The sequence below is a fragment of the Ascaphus truei genome, chromosome 2, assembly GCF_040206685.1.
Source record: "Ascaphus truei isolate aAscTru1 chromosome 2, aAscTru1.hap1, whole genome shotgun sequence".
Classification (NCBI taxonomy): domain Eukaryota; kingdom Metazoa; phylum Chordata; class Amphibia; order Anura; family Ascaphidae; genus Ascaphus; species Ascaphus truei.
Window position 1 is genome coordinate 467,565,692 of NC_134484.1, and position 24,884 is coordinate 467,590,575.

General features: G+C 47.6%; 1 protein-coding gene across 8 annotated transcripts in view; it reads left to right on the plus strand.

The window, feature by feature from the left end:
• Positions 1–5,084, plus strand: part of LOC142487969 (uncharacterized) — a 95,242-nt gene extending 90,158 nt beyond the window's left edge. For all 8 annotated transcript variants that reach the window (XM_075588193.1, XM_075588189.1, XM_075588190.1 and 5 more), the window contains one exon: positions 1,791–5,084. In XM_075588193.1, the coding sequence (XP_075444308.1) occupies positions 1,791–3,391 (1,601 nt within the window). In that variant the 3' untranslated portion in view covers positions 3,392–5,084. The remainder of the gene's footprint in view (positions 1–1,790) is intronic.
• The last annotated feature ends 19,800 nt before the right edge of the window (positions 5,085–24,884 follow it).

Sequence of the window (24,884 nt, forward strand, 5' to 3'; positions counted from 1 at the left end):
ATGTATGCATAGCGTGGACCCCGAAATGTAAAAAAAACGTTTTTTTTGTTTTGTTTTTTTTTGCACACACTCACGGCACACTGCACGCACACACACGGCACACTGCACGCACACACTCACTGCACGCACACACTGCACACACTCACAGCACACTGCACACACTCACAGCACACTGCACACACTCACAGCACACTGCACACACTCACAGCACACTGCACACACTCACAGCACACTGCACACACTCACAGCACACTGCACACACTCACAGCACACTGCACACACTCACTCACCACACACTGCACGCACACACTCACCACACACTGCACGCACACACTCACCACTCACTACACACTGCACGCACACACTGCACGCACACACTCACCACACACACTCACCGCACACACTCACCGCACACACTCACCGCGCACACTCACCACACACTGCACAGCACACTGAACACACTCACTGAACACACTGCACACACTGCCAGCACACTGCACACACTGCCAGCACACTGCACACACTGCCAGCACACTGCACACACTGCACACACTGAACACACTCACAGCACACACTCACAGCACACACTCACTGCACACACTGAACACACTCACAGCACACACTGAACACACTCACAGCACACACTGAACACACTCACAGCACACACTGAACACACTGAACACACTCACAGCACACACTCACTGCACACACTGAACACACTCACAGCACACACTGAACACACTCACAGCACATACTGAACACACTCACAGCACACACTGAACACACACACTGAACACACTGAACACACTCACAGCACACACTGAACACATAGCACACAGCCCCGCCCCTACCTCCGGTGTCGGCTGCTGGGGCATCGTAGGGCTGCCTGTGGGGATCGGGGCTGGGTGGGGGGTCTGATTGGTGGGGAGATTGGTGCGGGGCTGCTGGCGAGGGGGGGGATCGGTGCCGGGCTGGGGTGCGGGGCTGCTGGCGGGGGTGGGGGGATGGATCGGTGCGGGGCTGCTGGCGGGGGATCGGTGCCGGGCTGGGGTGCGGGGCTGCTAGCGGGGGGGATCGGTGCCGGGCTGGGGTGTGGGGCTGCTGGCGGGGGGTATCGGTGCTGGGCTGGGGTGTGGGGCTGCTGGCGGGGGGTATCGGTGCGGGTCTGGGGTGCGGGGCTGCTGGGGGAGGGGGGATCGGTGCCGGGCTGTGGTGCTTGTGCTTTGTATGCTCTCTGAAGTGGGGAATTCCATATAGGTCTATAGCATCATCCTACGGGGCCTGTTTTTTTGTGTGGGGCCTCCCACTGCGGTCTATAAATGTTCCGCTAAACCATTATTTTCCCATCTAGGAGAGATCAAACCACCTCCCACCCCGTCTCCTTTTCCGGCACAGGGTCTTCAAATAAATAAATCCTGAATCCTTTGCCAGTTCTCTGGAATCTACAAGTCATACACACTCCCTTCCTCCACAATAGTTGTTTTTTTCCTGTGTGAGTTGTATTTATTTTGCACACGGAGTAAATGTTCAGGGCGAAATAAGAATGACGCGTATTACAATCAAGGTGTATGGAGAATTTGGCACTTTTTGGTTGAATACTTTGTAAATCCTTTGTGTAATTTGTAAGAAGGATTAGCATATGCAATCTAATTTTTTTATTAATCCGGTTTGTGACAAGTAAAAGCATTAATTTTGTTTTATTATAGTCTGAGGTAACAAATCCAGATTGTCATGAATTTGTCTTGCTTGCGTATTTGTTGCATTCATTCTTTCACGGTCTACATTTATAGGTGTTGGATCAACAAATGAAAACCAAACTAGTCCTGAACCGGAGCCCCTCATTAAGCAGCATCATGACCAGGTTCTTGACACTAACAAAAGGAAGGTTGAAGACAGTCTAGCATTCTGCTTCCGATGTGGCAGTAACTACCCCTGCCACTGTAAGTCAGGCATGCGTAGTTTCAAGAAGCCGTATAGCTGTGTAGACTGTGGGAAAAGTTACAGCAGAGAGTTATTCCTCCTCCTGCACCAAAAGTCTCACTTAAGAGGAGAAGCCTACAAGTGTTCGTCTTGTGAGAAGAGCTTCAGGAAACCTTTCCACCTCCGAAAACACCAGAAGACCCACGAGGAAGGGCAGGAGTACAAGTGCACAAAGTGTGAAGAGCACTTCATAAATAAGTCTCTGCTTACTAAACACAAGAAGATACACAGAAGAGAAAGGAAATATAACTGTAAGAAATGTGGGGAGGTTTTAAGAACGAAATTAGAATTGACTACACACCAGAACATGCACAAGAAAATCTACCAATGTACCGACTGCCCAAAGGCATTCAGGAATAAGTCTGAGTATATGAGTCACCAGCGAGGACATACAGGAGATCTGATATACGAGTGTAAGGAGTGTGGGAAAATCTACACCAGGCGGTCCAGTTTTGTTAAACATTTGAGCTCTCATTCAAGTCAGCTGCTAACAAATAATACCTCCCACATATACAAACCCAAGTATGGAAAGGCCCAGGGAATCCTAAATCAGGAGAAAGTAGATTGGCGATACAAGAATCTACAGATTGTTGAGGACAACGAAGAATCTCCAAAAGAAAATGTTGTGTGGAAGGGCCATGGATTTGTAACATGTCCTAGTGGCAAAGCAAGTTGGGGAGTACAACATGAGACAGACACTTCAAAACCAGCAAGTACTAGTGAGGGATCAATACAGAGAGTCGTTAATAGATCCCAGCTAGTTAATCACCAAAGGACTCAAAACCCTGACACAGAGTGTTCGGTCAAAAAGATCTTCACTTACTGCTCTCCCACTTCCTTGTACCAAACTGATGATGCACAAGAAAAGAAACCAAAGTATGTTAAAAGTAAGGAAAGGCTGTTGTTGCTATCAGAACATAAGTTGGACCCAAAGACCCGTGCAGCGGAAAAGGCCTTTAAGTGTATGAAGTGCAACAAGCGTTACAGACATTGCACAAGCTTCACCAGGCACCAGAAAACGCACACACAAACTTTTGTGTGTCATGAGTGTGGACAGGCCTTCAGGAAACTGTTGGTTCTTTTTATGCACAGACATGTGCATGGAGGAAAAAAACTGTACAGGTGCGGTGAGTGTAAGAAGGGCTTCAGTTTCAAATCGCTACTCCATCTGCACCAGAAGACACACGGTACTCAAGAGGAACCCAACCAGGGCAGGGGCTGTGGACATGAATCCAGCCAGCCCTTTAACTTGTGCCATGATTCTCCAATTTACAAATGTTCATTATGTCATCAGAGCTTTGGGAAATTCTCCGCTCTCATTTTCCACCAGGAAACGCATAAAGTTAAATATTCTAAGATGTATACAAATAAAAGGAGTCACAAGGCAGAGTATCTCCTCCTGGAAGTCTGAGAACCAGATACAAAGTTCTGTTAAGAATTGATGTTACTCCAAATGCCAATTAAATTGTACTGCAGCAAAATCATTTTGGTAATCTCTTGACCAAACTCTAAACTAATATATTTCACATTTCAACCAGGGGAGAGTCTGGCATTGAAAACACAAAGCTCTAATGTTCACAGATGCAGTAAGATATTTTAAGGCTAAACGGGTGTTTTCAGCATTCTATGCTCCGTCCCTCCCAATTTCCCCAGTCTAATTGGCTCATTCCTTAAAATAAGCTGTTTCAAGGAAAGTAAGTCGATTTTTTAATATTAAAGAAGTAATTGCAAAAAGGAACTCTAGTGGGTTTAATATGTCAACCTACCATAACTCCACCTCATCGGGAGATTTCAATCCAGTATTTCTCTCTAATCTCAGCGTGTATTATTATTAGGATTTTGTCGTTCTTTATTTTACAGGAAAGCACATTGTGGGGGGGGGGGGGGCGGCGAGAGAGAGGTCACTGAAGGCAAAAATGGGGGGTGACCATTAGCCGTTAAGTCAGAGAACCTGTCAAATAGCAAAAGTTTACAAGGTATTTATCTAACAATACCGGTGGGAAGACCCTGATATCCTGAAGTGACCATGTACTACGGGTCGGGCATTCTCACTGATTTGTTGTCAAACCATGCGTTCTTCTATTGTAAGGAGACTTGGAAAACAACTAACTGGACTACATCTTGTGATGACTCAGATATAGATTGACAGTACTGACATTTTGGTTTAGTAGGGGATGACCATTTGACTGCTAAAAAGCAACCGTGTTCCCCTTTATTATATTGAATGTGTGGGGGGTTCTGCGGTACAAAGTGCTGCAGACCATTTTGGAAGTCGGGATTGGATACATCTCTGTAGAAGGTGTGAGTAGCGTATCCCGGCTACCAGATGTGACTATTCCTTAATAGTGTACTGCCGTCTAATGTCGAGCTGTGGCAATGCACTTTTAATGTGCAATGCTATTCTGTGTATTCCTGGTTTGCCGCACTTTGGTACGGTGCAGGTACTGTAGGTGAACTAGATGTGTATACCAAACAAGCGCTTAGATCAAATGTAGAACGCACCCTGTGATAGGTGGAAGTGATACAAAAAGTATAGTAACGAATAAATAAATCGATAATAATTCGCTGCTCAAACCCTTAAAGGATTGGATTCTCTCAATCCCACACAAGTCGTAGTCCAGGAGTAATGGGGAGCGCAGGTGTATGTAAAATAAAACACATACAAAATATAGTGCAATATGTTAACACAATAATTATATTGTGAGTATTAAGGTTCTGTGCAGCGGGTACTCACAGATTCCCAAGTCTTTAAAGGCGTGTCTGTGAGAAGGTTGCTTTACAGTAGTTTTCCTTCTTAACCAGAATGCCTGAAAACATTTGTTCGTCCACAGCCTGTTCCTGTCTTTCAACCCAGTGACATCATGCCAACTGAGCCCCAAAAAAGAACAGCTAACTTTGTAGTGGGCCTGCTGGTTCTTTGCTGCCTTACTATAAGCTATGCAATGCAAGCTGTGAGTGTAGCAGGCTTACAACTTTTAGGGTAAGTCCCATATAAAGACTATTGTGGAAGTGAAAAAGTTTACACAGCCAGTGTGCTTTTTTCTTTTTTTCCTCCTTGGTACCAGAACCCAAGTATGTTCCTTATAAAAGCTGTATTGTACTTTTTTTTTTAAATTTTTTTGTTGAGACAAGTGAATTTTGTGAAACTTGAGTGGGACATGTAGATGAAACCTGAGTGGGACATGTAGATGAAACCTGAGTGGGACATGTAGATGCACAGTCTATGAAAGCACATACAGGGCCATATTTACCAAACTGCAAGGCAGCTAATAGTTCGTTCACTTGAATAGGTCATAAGGTGCCTTACAGCTTGGAAAGTTTGAACAACTGTATTTATTTAAACTGCACATATCAAAGGGTATATTCACTGAAGGGTTAGTAATTCGTGTTTAATAGCCACTATTAATTTGAAACAGGATTGCGTAAGAGAGCCAACACCACTGTCCCCGGCCTGGCTGCTATGGGGGCCCACTCGGTCTCGACCAGAGGTTTGGCCCAACTTGTGTGATTGCAGCCCAGCTGTGCCCTGCTCCGCCGCTTGGGCCGTTTTCGCAGGCAACTGCACCCCACCCACCTCACCTTCGCCCAACAAACTGGTACACCCAAGCCTAAGGCTGAGTCCATAGAGGGGGAAGCCGCGCTCCTCCGCACTGAGGCTCGCCTGCTCGGTCAGGAGCGATTCCATGGACTTGCATGCGATCGGGAGGCGGGGCAGTGACGTCGCTGGGCCAATAGGCGGCGAAGCGTCTTGTCACGGCGTCGACGTCATGATGCTGCTTCGCGCTGATTGGGTGTTTTCAGCCGACAGCGCGCTGAGAAACGTTTTCGGCTGAAAATCCCAGTGCCTCAGCACGCCTGCGGACGCTCACGGGAGCCCCCTTTCAAGACATCCTCATTGAGGATGACGGGGCTCATCGCGGAGCGTCAGCGCGGATTCCCCCTCTATGGACCCAGCCTTAGAAGTAGAGAAGCAGCAACTTCTCTGACCTTTTCTATGAAAGCCACGGGCGAGCTCGGGTGTTCTGGAGCGACTTTCCCACTATACACATGATATGGTTTTGAAAAAAGATACAAAATAAACTAATCTCAAATATCTGTCGGTCCCTTTGTATATACGGTTTGTGTGTAAACCAGGTATACAGGTCCTTTCCATGTATTCCATAGCTTGATGCTCTGTGGTATTAAGGGGAGGATATGTTCAGTATTGAGCTCTCCTAATTATTTGAATGGAAATGCTGTGCTCTGCCCCCTCCAGCGCATTGCAGGACACCACAGCAGGAGAGCCTTGAAACTGGAATATTGTCTTTGCATGTGTTTTGTAAGAAAATGTTAACTAATAAAGTAAAGTAGCAAAAAAACGTGCTCCTGTGACTTATTGTATGTATGTATATCGTTATATAGCGCCATTAGTGTACATAGCGCGGGAATAAGTGCCTTAGACATAAAAGTAACATTTAGGAAAAGGAGTCGCGGCCCCTGAAGAGCTTACAATCTAATTGGTAGGTAGGAAGAACGTACAGAGACAGTAGGAAGGTGTTGTTTTTGTATGGTTCTGTTCATAGAAATGTAGAAGAAAAAACAAACAGATTAGCCGTATCGACAAAAACCTAATTAGAGGGCAGGGGGTTCGATGTATTGTGTTCATTGTGTGTCTTATCTGTATTCTGGGATTTGGAGCAATACATTTTATATCCCTGTCCCTTCCCAGGACATATTCATATTTGTAGAGGAGAGAATCTGCAGGTATAAGCAGTGCACTGCGAGAATGAATGGGCTCTGCAAAAAAAGGGATTTAAAAATACAAATGTATTATGATCGTGGCATGAATGGAGAAAAATCACGGTCAGGACCAGGAAAAAAAACTCTGGCGCGTTTCATGCGTGAAGCACTTCGTCAAAGAGTAATATTACCTGGCGTTTGAGTTGTTTAATAGACGGAAAAGAGGAGGAGTCACTGCGCACACCTGGGAACCATCAGCAACCGACGATGTGTAGAACGTCTGCAGGTAAAGGGCCGCGGGTGGCAACAAGCGACCCCACCAGGTCGGAGGTTACTGAAGCATACAGATTAAATCACATGCATGAATAAAACGAATATATATATATATATATATATATATATATACATAGCAAATGTAAATATACTGTATGCTCATTTGCATGTCTTAGGCAGGTCTGCAACCCCGCCTTTCACCATTATCACCCAGCACACAGCACTTCCATTGCAGCAAGGGATTCTGGGAAATGACATGCAAATGAGCACACAGTGCCACTTTTTGCTTCAAAAACCATTTTATACATGGTTCCCTATAGGCTTAAGCTTGCTGCATGGTCACAGCTTTGAGCACAGCCAGGGTTATATATATACATAACAAAAATAGGAAAATACATGTATTATATAATGAAAAATCAGGCTAAATAAATCAAATTAAAAAACGTATAGAGAATCAGTTCAAAAATATGGTCCATGGATAACATAGTGTTAATAATTACGTAGTAGTTAGATAGTTACATAGTAGAGGAGGTCGAAAAAAGACATGCATCCATCAAGTTCAACCTATGCAAAATTTAGACAACAGATACTTTATTCTATATCCGTACTTACAGTATATTGATCCAGAGGACGGCAAACAAAAAACCCCAGTGTCATATCATCCAATGATATCTCATAAGGGGAAAAATAAATTCCTTCCTGACTCCAAGAATTGGCAATCGGATAACTCCCTGCACCAACATCCTTCCCATGTATACTTATTAGGTATATCCCTGTATACCGCTCCTTTAGAGAAAGGAGCGTGTGGACGGCATCGGAACACCCCTGCAGCTGCCCCCTTGCAATGGAGGGGATGGCAGTAGCTTTTGCCACAGTTGCACGTGCCTATATTACTCCGCATTGTTGCGAGTAGGATTCTGGTTTTTACCAGCAGCACCACGCTACTCTTATTTGTAAAACTTTATTGTCTTTTTAAGTATTTTTTTTTAATAAGTTAGCTTAACTGTTTTTCAGCCGCTTTATTTGTCACTTGTGTTTTTTTGTAGCATGTTGTTTGTTTGTCACGTTTTGGTGTGTTAGCTCTGTATTCTTTACTCTGTTTGTCCTTTTGTAGCAGTTTACACTATGATTTTTTTTCTTGTGTCTAATCCCGCATGTCCTGAGACGCTTCTCTGTGGATCCATCAAGCCAATCAGGTTGTGCCAGATTGGATTTTCGAACATGGTTCCCAATACCAACTATCAGTTCATTTGGACATTTATTGGACATTTTTTGAGGCGCCGGTTGATATTTGTTATATGTTATCGTGTTCTGATCTTGTTCGGCCAGCTTGATATCAGGCAACCTCACTCATATGTATGAGTTTTCCTTACACTTTTGATTTTATTTAATCACTAGAGGCCACATTATTTATAGTTATATAGCGAAAGCACTTCCAGCACCTCCTTTTTTGTTATTAGATATTCCTGAATATTATCCCGTATTAAACTGTCAAGTAGTTTCACCACTATTGAACTGAGGCTCACAGGTCTGTAATTCCCTGGTTGTGATCTAGTTCCCTTTTTAAATATAGGCACCACATCTGCTTTACGCCAATCTTGTGGTACGGAGCCTATGGAAATGGAGTCCTTGAATATTAAATGTAATGGTTTGGCTATTACTGAACTGAACTCCTTGAACTCTTGGATGTATGCCATCGAGGCCAGGTATGAAAGGGTCCTATATTTTCTTTTCTCATTTTTTTGTTATTAATGTACTTAAAAACCTTTTTAGGGTTGATCTTTCATTCAATTGCAATCATTTTTTTATTATCCATTTTTGCTAATCTGATTGCCCCTTTACAATTTTTGTTACATCTTAATATATAAAATTGAAATTTGTGGGGTTGTTGCTAGATGTGGTGAATCTGATTGGTCCGTGGGTCTGTCACTCAGCCTCTGGCCAATCAGATTGGTCCACGTCCCTGCCCCGCCCCGCACACCTCTCATTGGCCTGCGTGGCTCCATGACGTCACCCAACTGCCACTCTCTTCTCCTCCTCACCCGCAGCTCACCTTCCCCCTCGGCCTCACCCAACTGCTACACACACACACAACCACCCGGCCACTGTCCTCTTCACTCACCTCCCCATTGGCTCCCCCCCTCACCCGCAGCTCACCTCCCCGTCGGCTCCCCCCCCCATCACCCCCCAACACCCGCAGCTCACCTCCCCTGATTGTGTGTCTCTGGCTGGCTGATTGCATGTCTCTGATTGGCTGCCTCCCCCCTGGAACCGCACACACTGACTGACAGCCACTGCCGGATACATCCCCCAGCTTCCCCTGCGACGGGTGACGCGCCGGTCCCGTGACCCGTCCCTGGCTGCTCCTCCCCTTCCCTCTGGTCCCCTTCCCCATGGCGCTCCCTTGCTTGCCTGCGTGGGGAGGGAGATGGGCGCGGGGGGATGGGGTGGTGCTGTGCAGTCACGGCGCCGCCGCTGGACTACATCCTCCAGCTTACCCTGTGAGCGGGTGACGCGTCGGTCCCGTGACCCGTCCTGCCTGGCTGCTCCTCCCCTTCCCTCTGGTCCCCTTCCCCATGGCGCTCCCTTGCTTGCCTGCATGGGGAGGGAGATGGGCGCGGGGGGATGGGGTGGTGCTGCGCAGTCACGGCGCCGCTGCTGGACTACATCCTCCAGCTTACCCTGTGAGTGGGTGACGCATCGGTCCTGTGACCCGTCCTGCCTGGCTGCTCCTCACCTTCCCTCTGGTCCCCTTCCCCACGGCGCTCCCTTGCTTGCACACATGGGGAGGGAGATGGGCGCGGGGGGGTGGGGTGTGTGTGTGTGACACTGAGTGTGTGTGATACTGTGTGTGTGTGTGACACTGTGTGTGTGTCTCACTGTGTATGTGACACTGTGTGCTGCGCAGGGGGGGGAGCAGAGCTGCGCATGGGGGGGGCCAGAGCTGCGCATGCGGGGGGGCCAGAGCTGCGCAGGGGGGGGGCAGAGCTGCACAGAGGGGGGGGGTGCGAGACCGGAGTTGCGCGGGGGAGGGGTGGGAGACCAGAGCTGGGCAAGGGGGGGGAGCGGAGAGAGGGGAAGCGGAGAAAGACTGGGGGAGCGGAGAAAGAGACAGGGGGAGTGGAATGAGGAGGGAGCGGGAAATTTTAATCCCGGGCAACGCCGGGTCTCTTAGCTAGTTCCTTATAATTCTGATACAATGTCTCCGTCACTTCTGACTTCAAGAATCTAAACGCCTTCCTCTTCTTGTCCATTTCCTCCCCTACCTGTTTATTTAGCCACATTGTGTTTGACTTATTTCTTTTATACTTATTACCCAAGGGTATTCACTGATAAGTGTGCTTTCTTCATAAATGGACACAATACTGTGGAACAACAATCTAAACTAAGCTGGTAATTACTGTATCATATGATTGATCATACAGAATACATATCTATGAAGTAGCTCAATATAACAAATCATAATGATCACAATATGAGCGCTGAGTACTACACCAAAGAGATACATACACACGAGATCTAAATTGTAACAGTTATGGTTTAAGAAACCACCCAATAGATACAACAACTCCAAAGAGTATCTTAGATGATCATGTATCTCGTTGGTTTGATATATGCCATATGAACGTCAACAAACTGCGCAAGCACATACTTGGAAAGACAAGGAACTACAGGCATACCCCGCATTAACATACGCAATGGTACCGGAGCATGTATGTGTCGCCCTCTTTCCTGCTGATATAAAGAGACTACTAGTGCTGTATGTACCTGCTGGCTCAGCGAGATCTGGGCCTCCGCTAACTGGGAGCCTGGGATAATAATAGGTTCTTGGCAGCGCCTCCACTTACCCAGGATCCCCAATAAGTGAGATTCCCCTAGGCAAGAATAATGATAACACACCTCAACGTTGTAACCTTTTACTAATACGTAATTGCATAACCTTAGCTTATACCTATAACACACATATAATATTGTATATGAATAGCTGATTTTCAGTACTGTACACCTGTGGCCTGGCCACTCTCCTCATAAAGTAATGTCACTTCCCACCACCGCGGGCACCCCACACCGTGTCCAATATATACTCAGTCCCTTGGTCATTCAACCCAGTGTCCCCAAAGAGTCCTCTCCCAAGGCGGGATCAGCGCCTGATGGTACCGGTGTTGGTGCACTTATTAAATACCTTCCGGCTACTCCAGCAGCCGGCAACAGACTTCAAAAAGGATCCACCGATCCAGCGTAGTCTCTCACGAGTTGGTGATGTCCAGCAGCTTGAGCCCAAACCGCTGCTCAGGAGACACTGTGCCCCTATCTGATACTACAGTAAGGGAATAGGATGTCTCTCTCTCTCGGGTTTTCCCAAACTTTTTTTTCCGTGACCCGGTTATTTTTTAACTTCTCCTTCGTGACCCACTAAAAATGTTATCGCCTATACTGGCCTATAGGGCCTGCACAGACACACACACAGCCACTGATACACACACACACACACAGCCACTGATACACACACACACACACACACACAAACGCAGCCACTGACAGACACGCACTGATACACACATGCAGCCACTGACACACACGCAGCCACACAGAGACACTGCTACACACACACACACTGATACAGACACTGCTACACACACACACACACACACTGCTACACACACACACACACACACACACTGATTCACACACACACACTGATACACACACACACACAGCCACTGATACACACACACACACACACACACACACACACACACACACACTGATACACACACACAGCAACTGACAGACACACAGACACTGACACACGCAGCCACTGACACACACACTGATACACACACAGCCACTGATACACACGCAGCCACTGACACACACACGCAGCCACTGACACACACGCAGCCACACAGAGACACTGCTACACACATACTGATACACACACACTGATACACACACACACACACACACACACACACACACACACACTGATACACACACAGAGACTCTGCTACACACACACACACACACACTGATACACACACACAGACACTGATACACACACACACTGATACAAACACACACACACACAGACACTGATACACACACACTGATACAAACACACACACACACAGACACTGATACACACACACACTGATACTGATACTCACACACACACTGGTACTGATACACACACACACACACACACACTGATATACACACACACACAGACACTAATACAGACACACACACACACAGCCAATGATACACACACACTCTGATACACACAGACACTGATACAGATACACACACACACACACACACACACACCACAGCCACTGACACACACACACACACACACTCGCTCTCCCCTATACGCACACAGACACAAACAGTGAATTACAGACAACGAGGGATGTGAGTGACGGGAGGGGGGGCCAGGGACTGGGAGGGAGGGGGGGGCCAGGGACACTTGGGTGGGAGGCAGTGACTGGGTGGGTGTGTGGGAGACGGTGTGTGAGTGACTGGGTGGGTGGGAGATGGTGGGTGGGTGACAGTGACTGGGTGGGTGGGACGGGGGGGACAGGGACAGGGAGGGGGAGGGACAGGGACTGGGAGGGGGCGGACAGGGACTGGGTGGGAGACAGGGACACTTGGGTGGGAGACAGTGACTGGGTGGGTGTGTGGGAGATGGTGGGTGAGTGACTGGGTGGGTGGGTGAGTGACTGGGTGGGTGAGTGACTGGGTGAGTGAGTGACTGGGTGGGTGGGAGAGAGTGACTGGGTGACGGTGGGTGGGAGAGAGTGACTGGGTGACAGTGACTTGGTGGGTGACAGTGGGTGGGTGACAGTGACTGGGTGGGGTGACTTACCTTGCCGCCGGAAGCTTTCCCCTGCTGCCCCCGATATTCCCTGCTGCCCGGGACAGGAGGTGGGCTTGGGGGCACGGGAGGTGGGCTCGGGAGGGGGTGCCACGGGAGGTGAGCTCTGGAAGCTGGCCGTGGGGGGAAGCGGGCCGCAGTAGGAGCTTGTACTTCCCCCTCCGTCCCACGTAACGTGCGGGCCACAGAGGAGCTGGTACTTCCTCCTCCGTCCCACGTTGGGAGCGGGGGGGAGGAAGGGAGCGGGCCCTGCTTGCCCTGCGCAAGTGCACGGGACTGCGGGGGGAATTGCCGCCATTTTTTTTAACTTGAGCGGGGGGGACGGGAGACACCGCGCGGCCAGCCTCGCTGCGACCCGGCAATTTTGGTGCCGTGGCCCGGTGCCGGGTCGCGACCCACCATTTGGGAAACGCTGCTCAAGGGCTTTCCCTGCAGCACCACAAGCTAATGGTGACTCAGGGTCTGCACTGGGCCTGAGGGGAAATCTGGCCTACGCAGGTGGGTCACTGACCCCCTGCACACACACAACCACTCCCCTTGCTCCTCCGGTGCCCTCTGGCTAGCGTGGTCTCTCCCTCATGCTTCCCTTTCCTGCCTGCCAGCAACCCTGCACTCCTATTCGTTCCCTGGTGTCAGGTGGCTCTGCTGAGGCTCATGGGAATTGTAGTTTAACTGCAGAGCCTCCGGGTGATTGGGCAGCCGTTCGCGCACTTACTCTGCGCATGCGCGAACTCTCTCCGTGCCTCCGGTCGCGCAGGGGTATTGCGCAATGCCCTACAACATGGCAATGCCCTGTGCAATCGGCCCGCCGCGGAACCTCCAGATACTCTCACAGCACCCCCCTACAATGTAGGTACAGAGGGAAAACAGAACACCCCTACCATCTCCCCCTGTTGGAATCCAACGTCCCCACTTGGGAACGTAACCAATACACATATTTACACAATAAAAATGCATATGAAATTACAACTTATCACTGTACACTACCGACACGATTTATTCGAGCAGGGCTAGTTCCGCAAGCCGGGGGATGCCCCGGCTTGCTAGCCCCACTCCCTCAGCGTGACGCGCGGTCACGCGTCATCGGGTGCCAGCGCCCCCTGCACGCGCGTCCAGGGCTCCCCGAGGGAGCCCTGGTGTCCCGCGATGTGGGGGACGGCGGCAGGGGGTTCCGGGGGACCCGGCGGACCCGGCAGCGGGAGGGAGAGCGCCCCGATCGGAGGGCGCTCTTCCGCTGCTTCGGCGCGCGCCCGGCACCCTCCGGCGCGCGCCAGGTTACTGCTGCGGCCGAGAACGGGCAAATGCTCGAATAAACTCGGCCACAGCAGTATACTCAACATGAGATTATACATTTCACTGAACATTCCAATCACAGATCTCACTCTATTGCGAGCCCACTGCTGAGCCTCATAATGGGGTGCCCCGAATTGATCATAAGTCATCCTCATGGGAGGTTGACCAGCTCTTTGGCTTCTACGCAGGTGCTCTTCAGTTACTCCTCCTGGAGAGTAATAATTATCGCTTGGCAGTCCAGTCTCTTCCCTTGAGGGCCTCAATGTTTCGACACAGTCTCTTTGAGGCACAAAGCATGGGCTCTGTGGGTCTAAAGGCTGGCTCGTTGGAGTCAGTTTATTTGGCGTTGGACCAAGGGGCCTTTTACCCGGAGCTCCTTCGGGAGATGCCCCAGTGTTTGGAAAGGCCCCTTTTAGAGGTTCCCTCCATAGGATCCTCAGAGGTGGTATTAACTACAGTCTCTGGACCATCCTCTGACTCTCCATCTAGCAAAGCAGTGGGCACTCTTTATCCCCTACTTGAGGTATGGGGAGGAGATGATTTCTATGCCATACCTTTACCCGGCCTTCTGAGTCTTTGATACGGTATACCGGGAGGCCAGGTATCTGCGACTTCATATACACCATGTCTCCAATGGTCAGCCAATTTGTGCTTTCCGGGGACACCCAGATTGCGAAGGAGTACAGCATCCCCTGGACGAATTTCCTTATGGCACACTTTATGATCATAGCGTCTCTTATTACTCGCATTTAGTTGAGCCGCCGATTTCTCTGCCAGCTTATGTGCCTGCTGCAAGCTGTCCTGTAATCTTTGCACATGCTGAAAATGCGTCCTGTTGGATACCCCATCGGTAGATATCCGTAGGCGTACATCCACTGGTAGCCATGCTTCTCGTCCAAACATTAGGAAGTAAGGCGTATACCCTGTGGACTCATGGCCAGTACAATTATAAGCATGCACTAAGGTCTCTACATGCTTACTCCATTCAGTCTTCTGTGAGTCTTTCAGAGTACCCAGCATGTCGAGCAGCGTTCGATTAAAACGTTCAGGCATAGCGTCCCATTCCGGGTAGTACGGTGTAGTTTGGAACTTGGTGATATTCAGTAACTTAAGCAATTCTCGTATAAGTTTACTTTCAAAGTTCCGGCCTTGATCTGAATGCAATCGATTTGGCAGTCCATAATAAAGGAAGTATTTCTCCCATAAGACCTTAGCCACAGTCACCGCCCTTTGGTCTTTGGTAGGAAAAGCTTGAGCATATCTGGTATAGTGATCTGTGATCACCAGGACATTTCCGATGCTCCGGGTGTCAGGTTCGATGCAAAGAAAATCCATACACACCAGATCCATAGGTCCTGAGCTCTTCAGATGGGCCATGGGTGCCGCCCGGGTGGGTAGTGTTTTCCTTTATATACAACGGGCGCACTGTCTACAATGTATCTCCACAGATGCTCTCATTTTGGGCCAATAGAATCGATCACGAAGTAGCCCTAATGTCTTGTCAATGCAAAGGTGACCATGGTCGTCATGCAACGTTCGGAGTACCATGGTTTGCAGAATCTTGTGCAGAAATAACTGTCGCCTATCGGGATGATTGTGATACGGTATGATCCTGTACAATAGACAGTTTTGCGGGACAAAGAATAGGGACGATCTACCCAGTCAGCTCAGTGGACGAGGCTGTTCAAGTCAATGCCACCCGAACTGAATGCTCCTCGGCGGGGCTGGATTTCGATTTCGGCTCATCTGGGGTGCCCGAAGAATGGAAGGAGCGATTGAGGGTCCAATTGGAGGGGAGGCGAGACGTCTTCTCTACTGGAGAAATGGATGTGGGGTGCAGTCACAGTGACCAGCACATTTTCCGAATGAATGATACGACTCCCTTCTGGGAGCGCTCCTGGCGCATCTCCCCATGGGACGTCGATGATGTACAGGCCGTATTTCAAGAGATGGAGGAGGCCGAGATCGTCATGGAATCTAGAAGCCCATACGCCTCACCCATCGTGGTGGTGAGGAAAAAGAATGGGACAGTGAGATTATGTGTGGATTACAGGACTCTGAACAATCGTACGGTTCCTGACCAGTATAACCTTCCCCGCATAGAGGAAATCCTGAATGCCCTCAATGGGAGCAAATGGTTCAGTGTGTTGGATCTCCGGTCTGGGTATTACCAGGTACCCATGAGCCCCGAGGATCAAGAGAAGACTGCTTTTATTTGTCCGCTGGGGTTCTACCAATTCACGCGCATGCCCCAAGGCATTTGTGGTGCTCCGGCTACATTCCAGCGGCTAATGGAGAAAACATTAGGGGACTTGAACCCCCGAGAATGTCTAGTGTATTTGGACGACATCATCGTCTTTGGCCGAACGCTGGAGGAACATGAGACCCTGCTCCTGAAGGTGCTCGACCGGTTAGCCCGAGAGGGACTCAAGTTATCTTTGGATAAATGCCGATTTTGTAGGACGTCTGTGACCTACGTGGGACACATCATGTCTGCGGAAGGAATAGCCACTGATCCAGCTAAAATAGAAGCTTTAGTAAGCTGGCCCCGACTCGATAACGTGGTAGAATTGCGCTCTTTTTTGGGGTTCTGCGGCTACTATCGTACTGTAGATTTGTGGAGGGATATTCTCGTCGGGCCAAAGCCCTCAACAGTCTTCTCAAAATATATCCCAAAGACACGGGGCGAAAGGCTACTCCCGCCCGACAGCCCTTCGGGGACAAATGGACTCCAGAGTGTGAAGAGGCTTTCCTGGACTTGAAGCAGAGTCTGACAGCGGCTCCGGTGTTAGCCTATGCCAATCCCGAACAACCTTATATCTTACATGTGGACGCTAGTCTCAGCGGACTAGGGGCGGTACTGCATCAGAAACATCCAGAAGGATTACGACCTGTGGCCTACATCAGCCGCAGTCTGACGGCCAGTGAACAGAACTATCCAGTACATAAGCTTGAGTTCCTCGCCCTGAAGTGGGCCATCGTGGATAAACTCCATGACTACCTCTATGGGACCTCGTTTGAGGTGCGCACCGACAATAATCCCCTCACCTATATCATGACTTCAGCTAAGCTCGATGCGGTGGGGCATCGTTGGCTAGCAGCACTCTTCAACTACAATTTCACCTTGAAATACAAACCGGGTCCCCTGAATGTGGGGGCCGATGCCCTATCTAGACGACCGGGGCTGGTCGCAACCCCCAACTACGACCAATGGGAAGAAATCCCTGGACCAGGGATGCGAGCTCTGTGCTGCACCGCAGCCATAGTGAATGATCAAATAGCCTTCTCCGAACTAAGAGTGGCGGATTCTTTAGGGTGTGCGTCCAAAGCCATCCCGGAAGCCTATAGGGATCCCAGTGGCATGCACATCACTCCTGACAAGATCATAGCCTGGAAAGACATGGTGCGTTATCAAGTTCGTGACCCGATAGCTGGCGCAATCCACCATGCTCTACAGAAAAACCGTCCAGATCTACTCAAACACACCCCTGGCAATGTGGGGGGCATCCTGATGTGAGAGGCAGATAAATTTGAGTTGCGGGACAATTTATTATACCGGGTTGTGGAATATCATAACCATCCAAGTAGGCGGCAGCTGGTTCTACCTAAAATGTTATAATATCTGGTGTTGCGATCCTTACATGATGAACATGGTCATTTGGGAGTTGACAAAACTTTTGGACTGGTGCGAGACCGTTTCTTCTGGCCCAGAATGAGAGAGGCCATGTAGCCGATGCATTCAACGTAAAACGCTACCTTCCAGGGCTGCCCCAATGGGCCATTTGAAAAGCACGGGTCCCATGGACTTAGTATGCATGGACTTCCTATGTATTGAGCCGGATAGCCAGGGAATCTGCAATGTGCTGGTTATCACCGATCATTATACGAGATATGCACAAGCCTTTCCGACAAAAGACCAAAAAGCCATCACCGTGGCCAAGGTGCTTGGGAAAAATACTTCATGCATTATGGGCTTCCTCACCGATTACATTCTGACCAGGGCAGAGACTTTGAAAGCAAACTAATAAGGGAATTACTAAAGATCTTGCACATTACCCTATCTGGTACCACCCCGTACCACCCTGAAGGGGACGCAATGCCTGAACGGTTCAATCGCACTCTACTGGACATGCTGGGCACTTTGACGGGGGTACAAAAGACTGAGTGGAGTAGACATGTGGAAACGCTAGTACACGCTTACAACTGTACCAGACATGAATCTACCGGATTCTCGCCCTACTTCCTGATGTTCGGAAGAGAGGCCCGACTGCCAGTGGACATACGGCTGAAGGTCTCCACTGACGGAGTTCATAATGCCACTCACTTCAAATATGTGCAGAGACTACAAGAGAATCTGCAACGGGCCTATCAGCAAGCGGAAAGATCTATGGAAAAGCTGAATGCTGGTAACAAGAAACGTTATGACCACAAGGTCAAACATCGGGACATCCAGCCGGGGGATGCGGTACTCCTTCGCAACTTGGGAGTACCGGGAAAACATAAGTTGGCCGACCGGTGGAGAGAAGGAGTTTATGAGGTAGAATCACAGATGCCTGGCCTTCCGGTCTATCGTATCAAGGACTAGGAGGGCCGGGTGAAGGTATGGCATAGGAAACATTTATTTCCTATTCTGCAAGTAGGGGAGGAGGAAGCGGAATTACCAGCTACTTCATTGGATGGAGAGACGCCCCAGGGTGGTATAGAGACCAACAATAATATGAATTTCGAAGACCCTCAGGAGGGAACCTCTCAAAGGGGCCCTCAGCAGCGAGCATCTCCCGGAGGAGCTACGGGTAAAGGGCTCGCTGAGCAAACGTCCGATACGGTGGTGCGGGAAAATTCTACATTGGACCCGCAAAGTCCATGTTTTGTGCCTTCCAATGATCAGGCAGAAACTGTAACTCCCCCAAGGGAAGAGGCCGAGCCTCAGGACTGTGACAGTTATTCTCCCGAGGGAGTGACTGACGAACAATTAAGAAGGAGTCAGAGAGTCGGGCAGCCTCCAATGAGGATGACCTATGATCAGTTCGGGGCACCCCACTATGAGGCTCAGCAGTGGGCTCGCAGCCGAGTAAAGTGTGTTATCGTGATGTTCAGCGAGATGTATAACCTTATGTAGAGTGGTATATGTGTTGTTACGTATTCATGCATTTTTATTATATAAATCATTGTATCAGTTGATGTTTAGTAGTCCAAGCGGGGGCGTTGGGAGTCCACAGGGGGGAGGATTTAGCCAGGCTCCCCAGACTCACCCTATTGTGTATGTGTTGGAAGGTTGCAGCCGTGCAGGGAACGCTCCGGCGTACCGGAGGCTCCGCAGTGTCAGAACGCGATCAGGGCACCGCCATGTTTAATGCTCATGCAGGCGTGGCGGGTCGCGGAGGTGGCTAGGGAGCAGAGGTCGCGCATGCGCGGCCACATTTTGCATAGCCCGCGAAGGAGGGACGGCTCCTATAGGGTGGAGTGTTCGGGACTACGAGTCCCAGTAGGCACAGCGAGACCATGTGACACCAGGGAGCCTATAGTGTAGCCAGGATATCGGCAGGAAGGTTAAAGGGTGGTACAGGGAAGCACGTTGGGCAGAACGGAGCGAGAGGAGGAAGGAGACGGAGCTCTTGGTGTAGGGAGGCCGATAGCCCCTGCACTAGGACTGATACCCCTGGCCCAGTTACGCCCTGAGTCCCCGTAGAGTGGAGTGGAGGTAGGGACCGGCCCGAGTCAGGTTTCAGATCCCCTTACTTTTCATCGGACTGTTCATACAGAGACAGTGGCCTATTCCACATTGCGTAGAGGTCTGGACTCAGATCTCCGCTGCTGTTGCTGTAGTCATCCGGGTGGGATCGCCCTGGACAGTGGTTCCTGAGGTCACAGTCATCGGATCCTTTGTGAAGTTCCTTGGCAGGCCCGGGCACCGGAGTGCCTGGCAGGTAATCAACAAGTGCACCAACTATATCACCTATTCATACAGGACATAGTGGCTGTGCAGTCACCCATACATATATCTCACTTGAGGGTGGGGGGACATACGGAGTGGGGTTACTGGACACGGGGTGGGATCACCCGGTGGAGGTGGGAGCGTCCTGCGCGACGCAGTAGTTAGTGTCTCCTCCAGGGAGAGACACCGGTTGATATATTGCTTATGGTAATTACAGTAAAGTCATTGGTTGTTTTACATGCTGTGTGTGTGGAGTGATATACAATTGTCCTGTGAAGAACCACTCCCCCTCTGGTGGGAGCCATCGCAGGTGGAGGCGCTGCACTAAGTACGAGATTTGCTCTGTTATTACGCGTACCCCAGGCTCTCCATGGCGGAGGCTCAGGCCCTGCGAGCCTACAGGTTATACAGCATAGGTAGCAGTCTGTATTCACAAGGAAACAGGGCTACATATAGATTCCCAATAACCCTTAAATAAATTTGCATAAAAAGGTGCAAAAGTTGTGCCCATTGCAGTGCCTCATGTTTGTAGATAATATTGAGTGTCAAACATAAAGTAATTGTGCTCTAATAGAGTGGAATCTAATAGAAACGTGCTTTGTGCCGTAGATAAGTTAGATAAATGTAAAAGTGTTGAATGGCTAAATTACCTAAAGAGTCATCTATGACCGTGTGATATCTAGACATCTATGATGTGATATCTAGATTCACCCAAGTGTTATCGTGAGTCCATGTGATGTCTTTAACAGCTAATAGAAGATCAGGAGTGTCTTTGAGATATGAAGGAAGTGTCTGTATTATGGGTTGGAGAAAAAAGTCGACGTACCTAGATAGACCATCTCCCAAAATCCAATGCTCTAGATGATAGAATACAAACAGATACAAGTGCGCAACTAAATAACTCTAGTGTAAAATATTTTACATTAACCCATTAACCACCTCAGTGATAGAGTAGTTGATAAAAAAGCAACCTCTGGATTGAGAATAGGCGTCTGCAGCTATAATGATAGGGATGAGAAGACCCCTAGAGCAACTGAAATACCTAGAAAACAAAAGCGCAGACGCACATGGTGAAGTATGTAAAATATATATATATATTAATTAAGGTAAGATATCTGCGTACATCAGATTAAAAGGTTATCAGCATTTCATGTGCAATGACATTGGTTACCTGGCGTCACACAGCCACTGTTGGATCGACGGATGTCCACTTCGCTACCTTGGAGGAGATCTCAGTCCGGGAACACGCCGCAACGGCATCTGGGAAAGACCCTCTGTTCGTCCTCGAGGTCCAGGTAAGGAACCCTTACAGATAAGGGCCGTCGAAACAACCACTCCGTCCGGCTGATTGCCGATGGAGCACCCTCAGGAGTGTGTCAATAAAGCGGCTAATTGTTTCACTCATGCCACCAATCCCTGCTACAATGGGCCTACCAGGTGGGTTTTGGGGATGTTTGTGAACCTTCGGTAGCATATACAGAGTAGGTGATACTGGAAATTTGGTCTTCAGACCTTGACAGATGGATGCTGTGATTGTACCCTGTGAGCAAGCACTCTCCAGGAAAAAGTCTAACTCCAACTTGAATTTATCTGTTGGGTCACAATCAAGTAAGGAATAACACTTGATATCCCTCAACTGTCTGAAGACCTCTTTTTCATATAATGTTTTAGGCCAGATCACCACATTGCCACCTTTGTCTGCAGGTTTAATTTCCACGTTGGACATGCCACATAGATCTTGAAGGGCTTTCCATTGTGTACTTGTTAAATTATTTGATACTGTCTTTTTAGGTAGATTAAGAATATCCTCTGTGACAAGGTTTGCAAAAATCTCTATACATGAATTTGTTTGAATAGGAGGACAGAAGGTAGATTTTGGTTTAAAGTTAGACACTAAGCTTAACTCATTACCTGTCCCAATATTTGGTACCGATGGAATAACCAGATCCTGTATTAATTCACGTTCTTGTGTATTAAGAACCTCTTCACTGTCATGACTGCTTCTCTCATTACCCGAAATTTTATTGAAATGCTTTGTAAGAAGCAGCTTACGGCAAAAAAGATTCAGATCTTTAATCCAATCGAACTTGTTAATGTGATATGTGGGAGAAAAGGATAGTCCTTTCCTAAGAACAAATGTTTGTTCTTCGGTAAGGACCACATCAGAAAGATTGATAACAGTAAGTTCATCACTCACCAGTTGGCATGATTGCCCCTTCTCTTTCTTTTTCTTTTGTGTTTTCATATTTATATTTTTCCTCTAGCACCGCCTACAGCTTATACTTTATTTCTGTTACAACTATATCAGTTATATTTCTGTGATTTAGGTAGGTTTATTTGACATTGCATTAATTTTTTGGAAGTGACGCGGTATTCACTTTTGTGTGTATAATATATATATATATATATATATATATATATATATAATCAAAAAATAAATAGATGATACCGTTCTGTGGCTAACGAAATGCTTTTATTTGTGCGAGCTTTCGAGCTAACACGGTACTGATACCTCTACATATATATATATAGCCTATAGGGAACCATGTTAAAAATGGTTATTGAGGCAAAAAGTGACACTGTGTGCTCATTTGCATGTCATTTCCCAGAATCCCTTGCTGCAGTGTAAGTGCTGTATGCTGGGTGATAATGGGGAAAGGCGGGGTTGCAGACCTGCCTAAGACATGCAGATGAGCATACAGCTATATTTGCGCATATATATATAGTAATATCCGTGTCAATAATATGGTGAACACCAAGTGATAGCTTGAACACAATCTTCTAAAATATAGACCTCATAAATGTATAAAATTATTTCTTCTATATACACTTTAAATTTAACCCGTTGGACTCAAGGATAGTTAATTGTATCACCACTCACTTGTCTAAATCATTGTATATGAGTCACCTAGAATAAGCATGGATATATAATGATATATGCCCTCAAAAACTCCATAAAGGATATAAACCCAACAGCACTATATCTAATCTTAGCTAGCATTATATAGAAGTAATTTCATGCGTGTTTGTTATATTTGTTATAAGATAAGTAACAACACCTACCATAAGTTACACTTGTGTAAACTGACGACAGTAACCTATATTGAACACATGATGGCGCTCAAGGATCATAAATATAAATGTAACTGTGGTAGTAATAATAATACAAATAGAGATTCAGTTAAGCAGACCTCATGGACAAGATTTGTCAAGTAAAGACATAGTGTATACTGTATATAATAATATTCTTATTAAACTTGGAAGAAGCCTTGTCCAACCTGATGAACAATAATCATACAAAATGATACATGAAACCTGTTTAACCCCCAAAAAACAGAGGAAATAAACTAAATATTCAACTTAAACATAATTGAAACATATAATAAACCAAGAAATAAATTGTAACTGTATAATAAATAAAGAAACTTTTTGAAAGGAAGAAAAGAACAAATGAAATGGAAATAATAAAGAAAAAAACAAAAATGAAACCAATGAAAAAAATGAAATAAAAAAGTAATAAATAATATTAATGCAAAGAAATGTTGTAATTCCCAGTCAACATTTATCCCTGAGGGACTAAGGGGGCTATGCACTAAGCTCAATGGCTTTGCGTTCTGATTTGGTCAAAAAGCAGGTTCGTTAAAAAGTATTGTATTGTATGTCTTTATTTATATAGCGCCATTAATGTACATAGCGCTTCACAGCAGTAATACATGTGGTAATCCAATAAATAACAGATAATATAAATAACAGATCATGGGAATAAGTGCTTTAGACATTAAGGAAGAGGAGTCCCTGCTCCGAGGAGCTTACAGTCTAATTGGTAGGTAGGGAGAACGTACAGAGACAGTAGGAGGGAGTTCTGGTAAGTGCATCTGCAGGGGGCCAAACTTTATGTGCCATGTGTTCAGAATAGCCACAGTGCTATTCATATGCTTCTTTAAGCAAGTGTGTCTTAAGGTGGGTCTTAAAAGTGGATAGAGAGGGTGCTAGTCGGGTACTGAGGGGAAGGGCCTTCCAGAGGTGAGGGGCAGTCAATGAAAAAGGTTTAAGGCGGGAGAGGGCTTTAGATACAAAGGGGGTAGAAAGAAGACATCCTTGAGAAGAACGCAAGAGTCTGGATGGTGCATAACGAGAAATTAGGGCTGAGATGTAAGGAGGGGCAGAAGAGTGTAAAGCTTTAAAAGTGAGAAGAATGGAGTGTGAGATGCGGGATTTGATCGGAAGCCAGGAGAGGGATTTCATGAGGGGAGATGCTGAGACAGATCTAGGAAAGAGTAGAGTGGTTCTGGCAGCAGCGTTAAGGATAGATTGTAGGGGAGACAGGTGAGAGGCAGGAAGGCCGGACAGCAGGAGGTTACAGTAATCAAGACGGGAGAGAATGAGGGCCTGAGTCAGAATTTTAGCAGTCGAGAAACAGAGGAAAGGGCGTATCTTTGTTATATTGCGGAGGAAAAAGCGACAGGTTTTAGAAATGTTTTGAATGTGAGGGGCAAATGTGAGAGAGGAGTCGAGTGTGACCCCAAGGCAGCGTGCTTGGGCTACTGGGTGAATGATCGTAGTTCCAACAGTAATGTGGAAGGAGGTAGTAGGGCCAGGTTTGGGAGGAAGTATGAGGAGCTCTGTTTTAGCCATGTTGAGTTTAAGGCGGCGGAGGGCCATCCAGGATGATATAGCAGAGAGACATTCAGAAACTTTGGTTTGTACAGTAGGTGTAAGGTCGGGTGTTGAGAAATATATTTGTGTGTTGTCAGCATAGAGGTGATAATTAAACCCAAAAGATGTTATTAGGTCACCTAGAGAGAG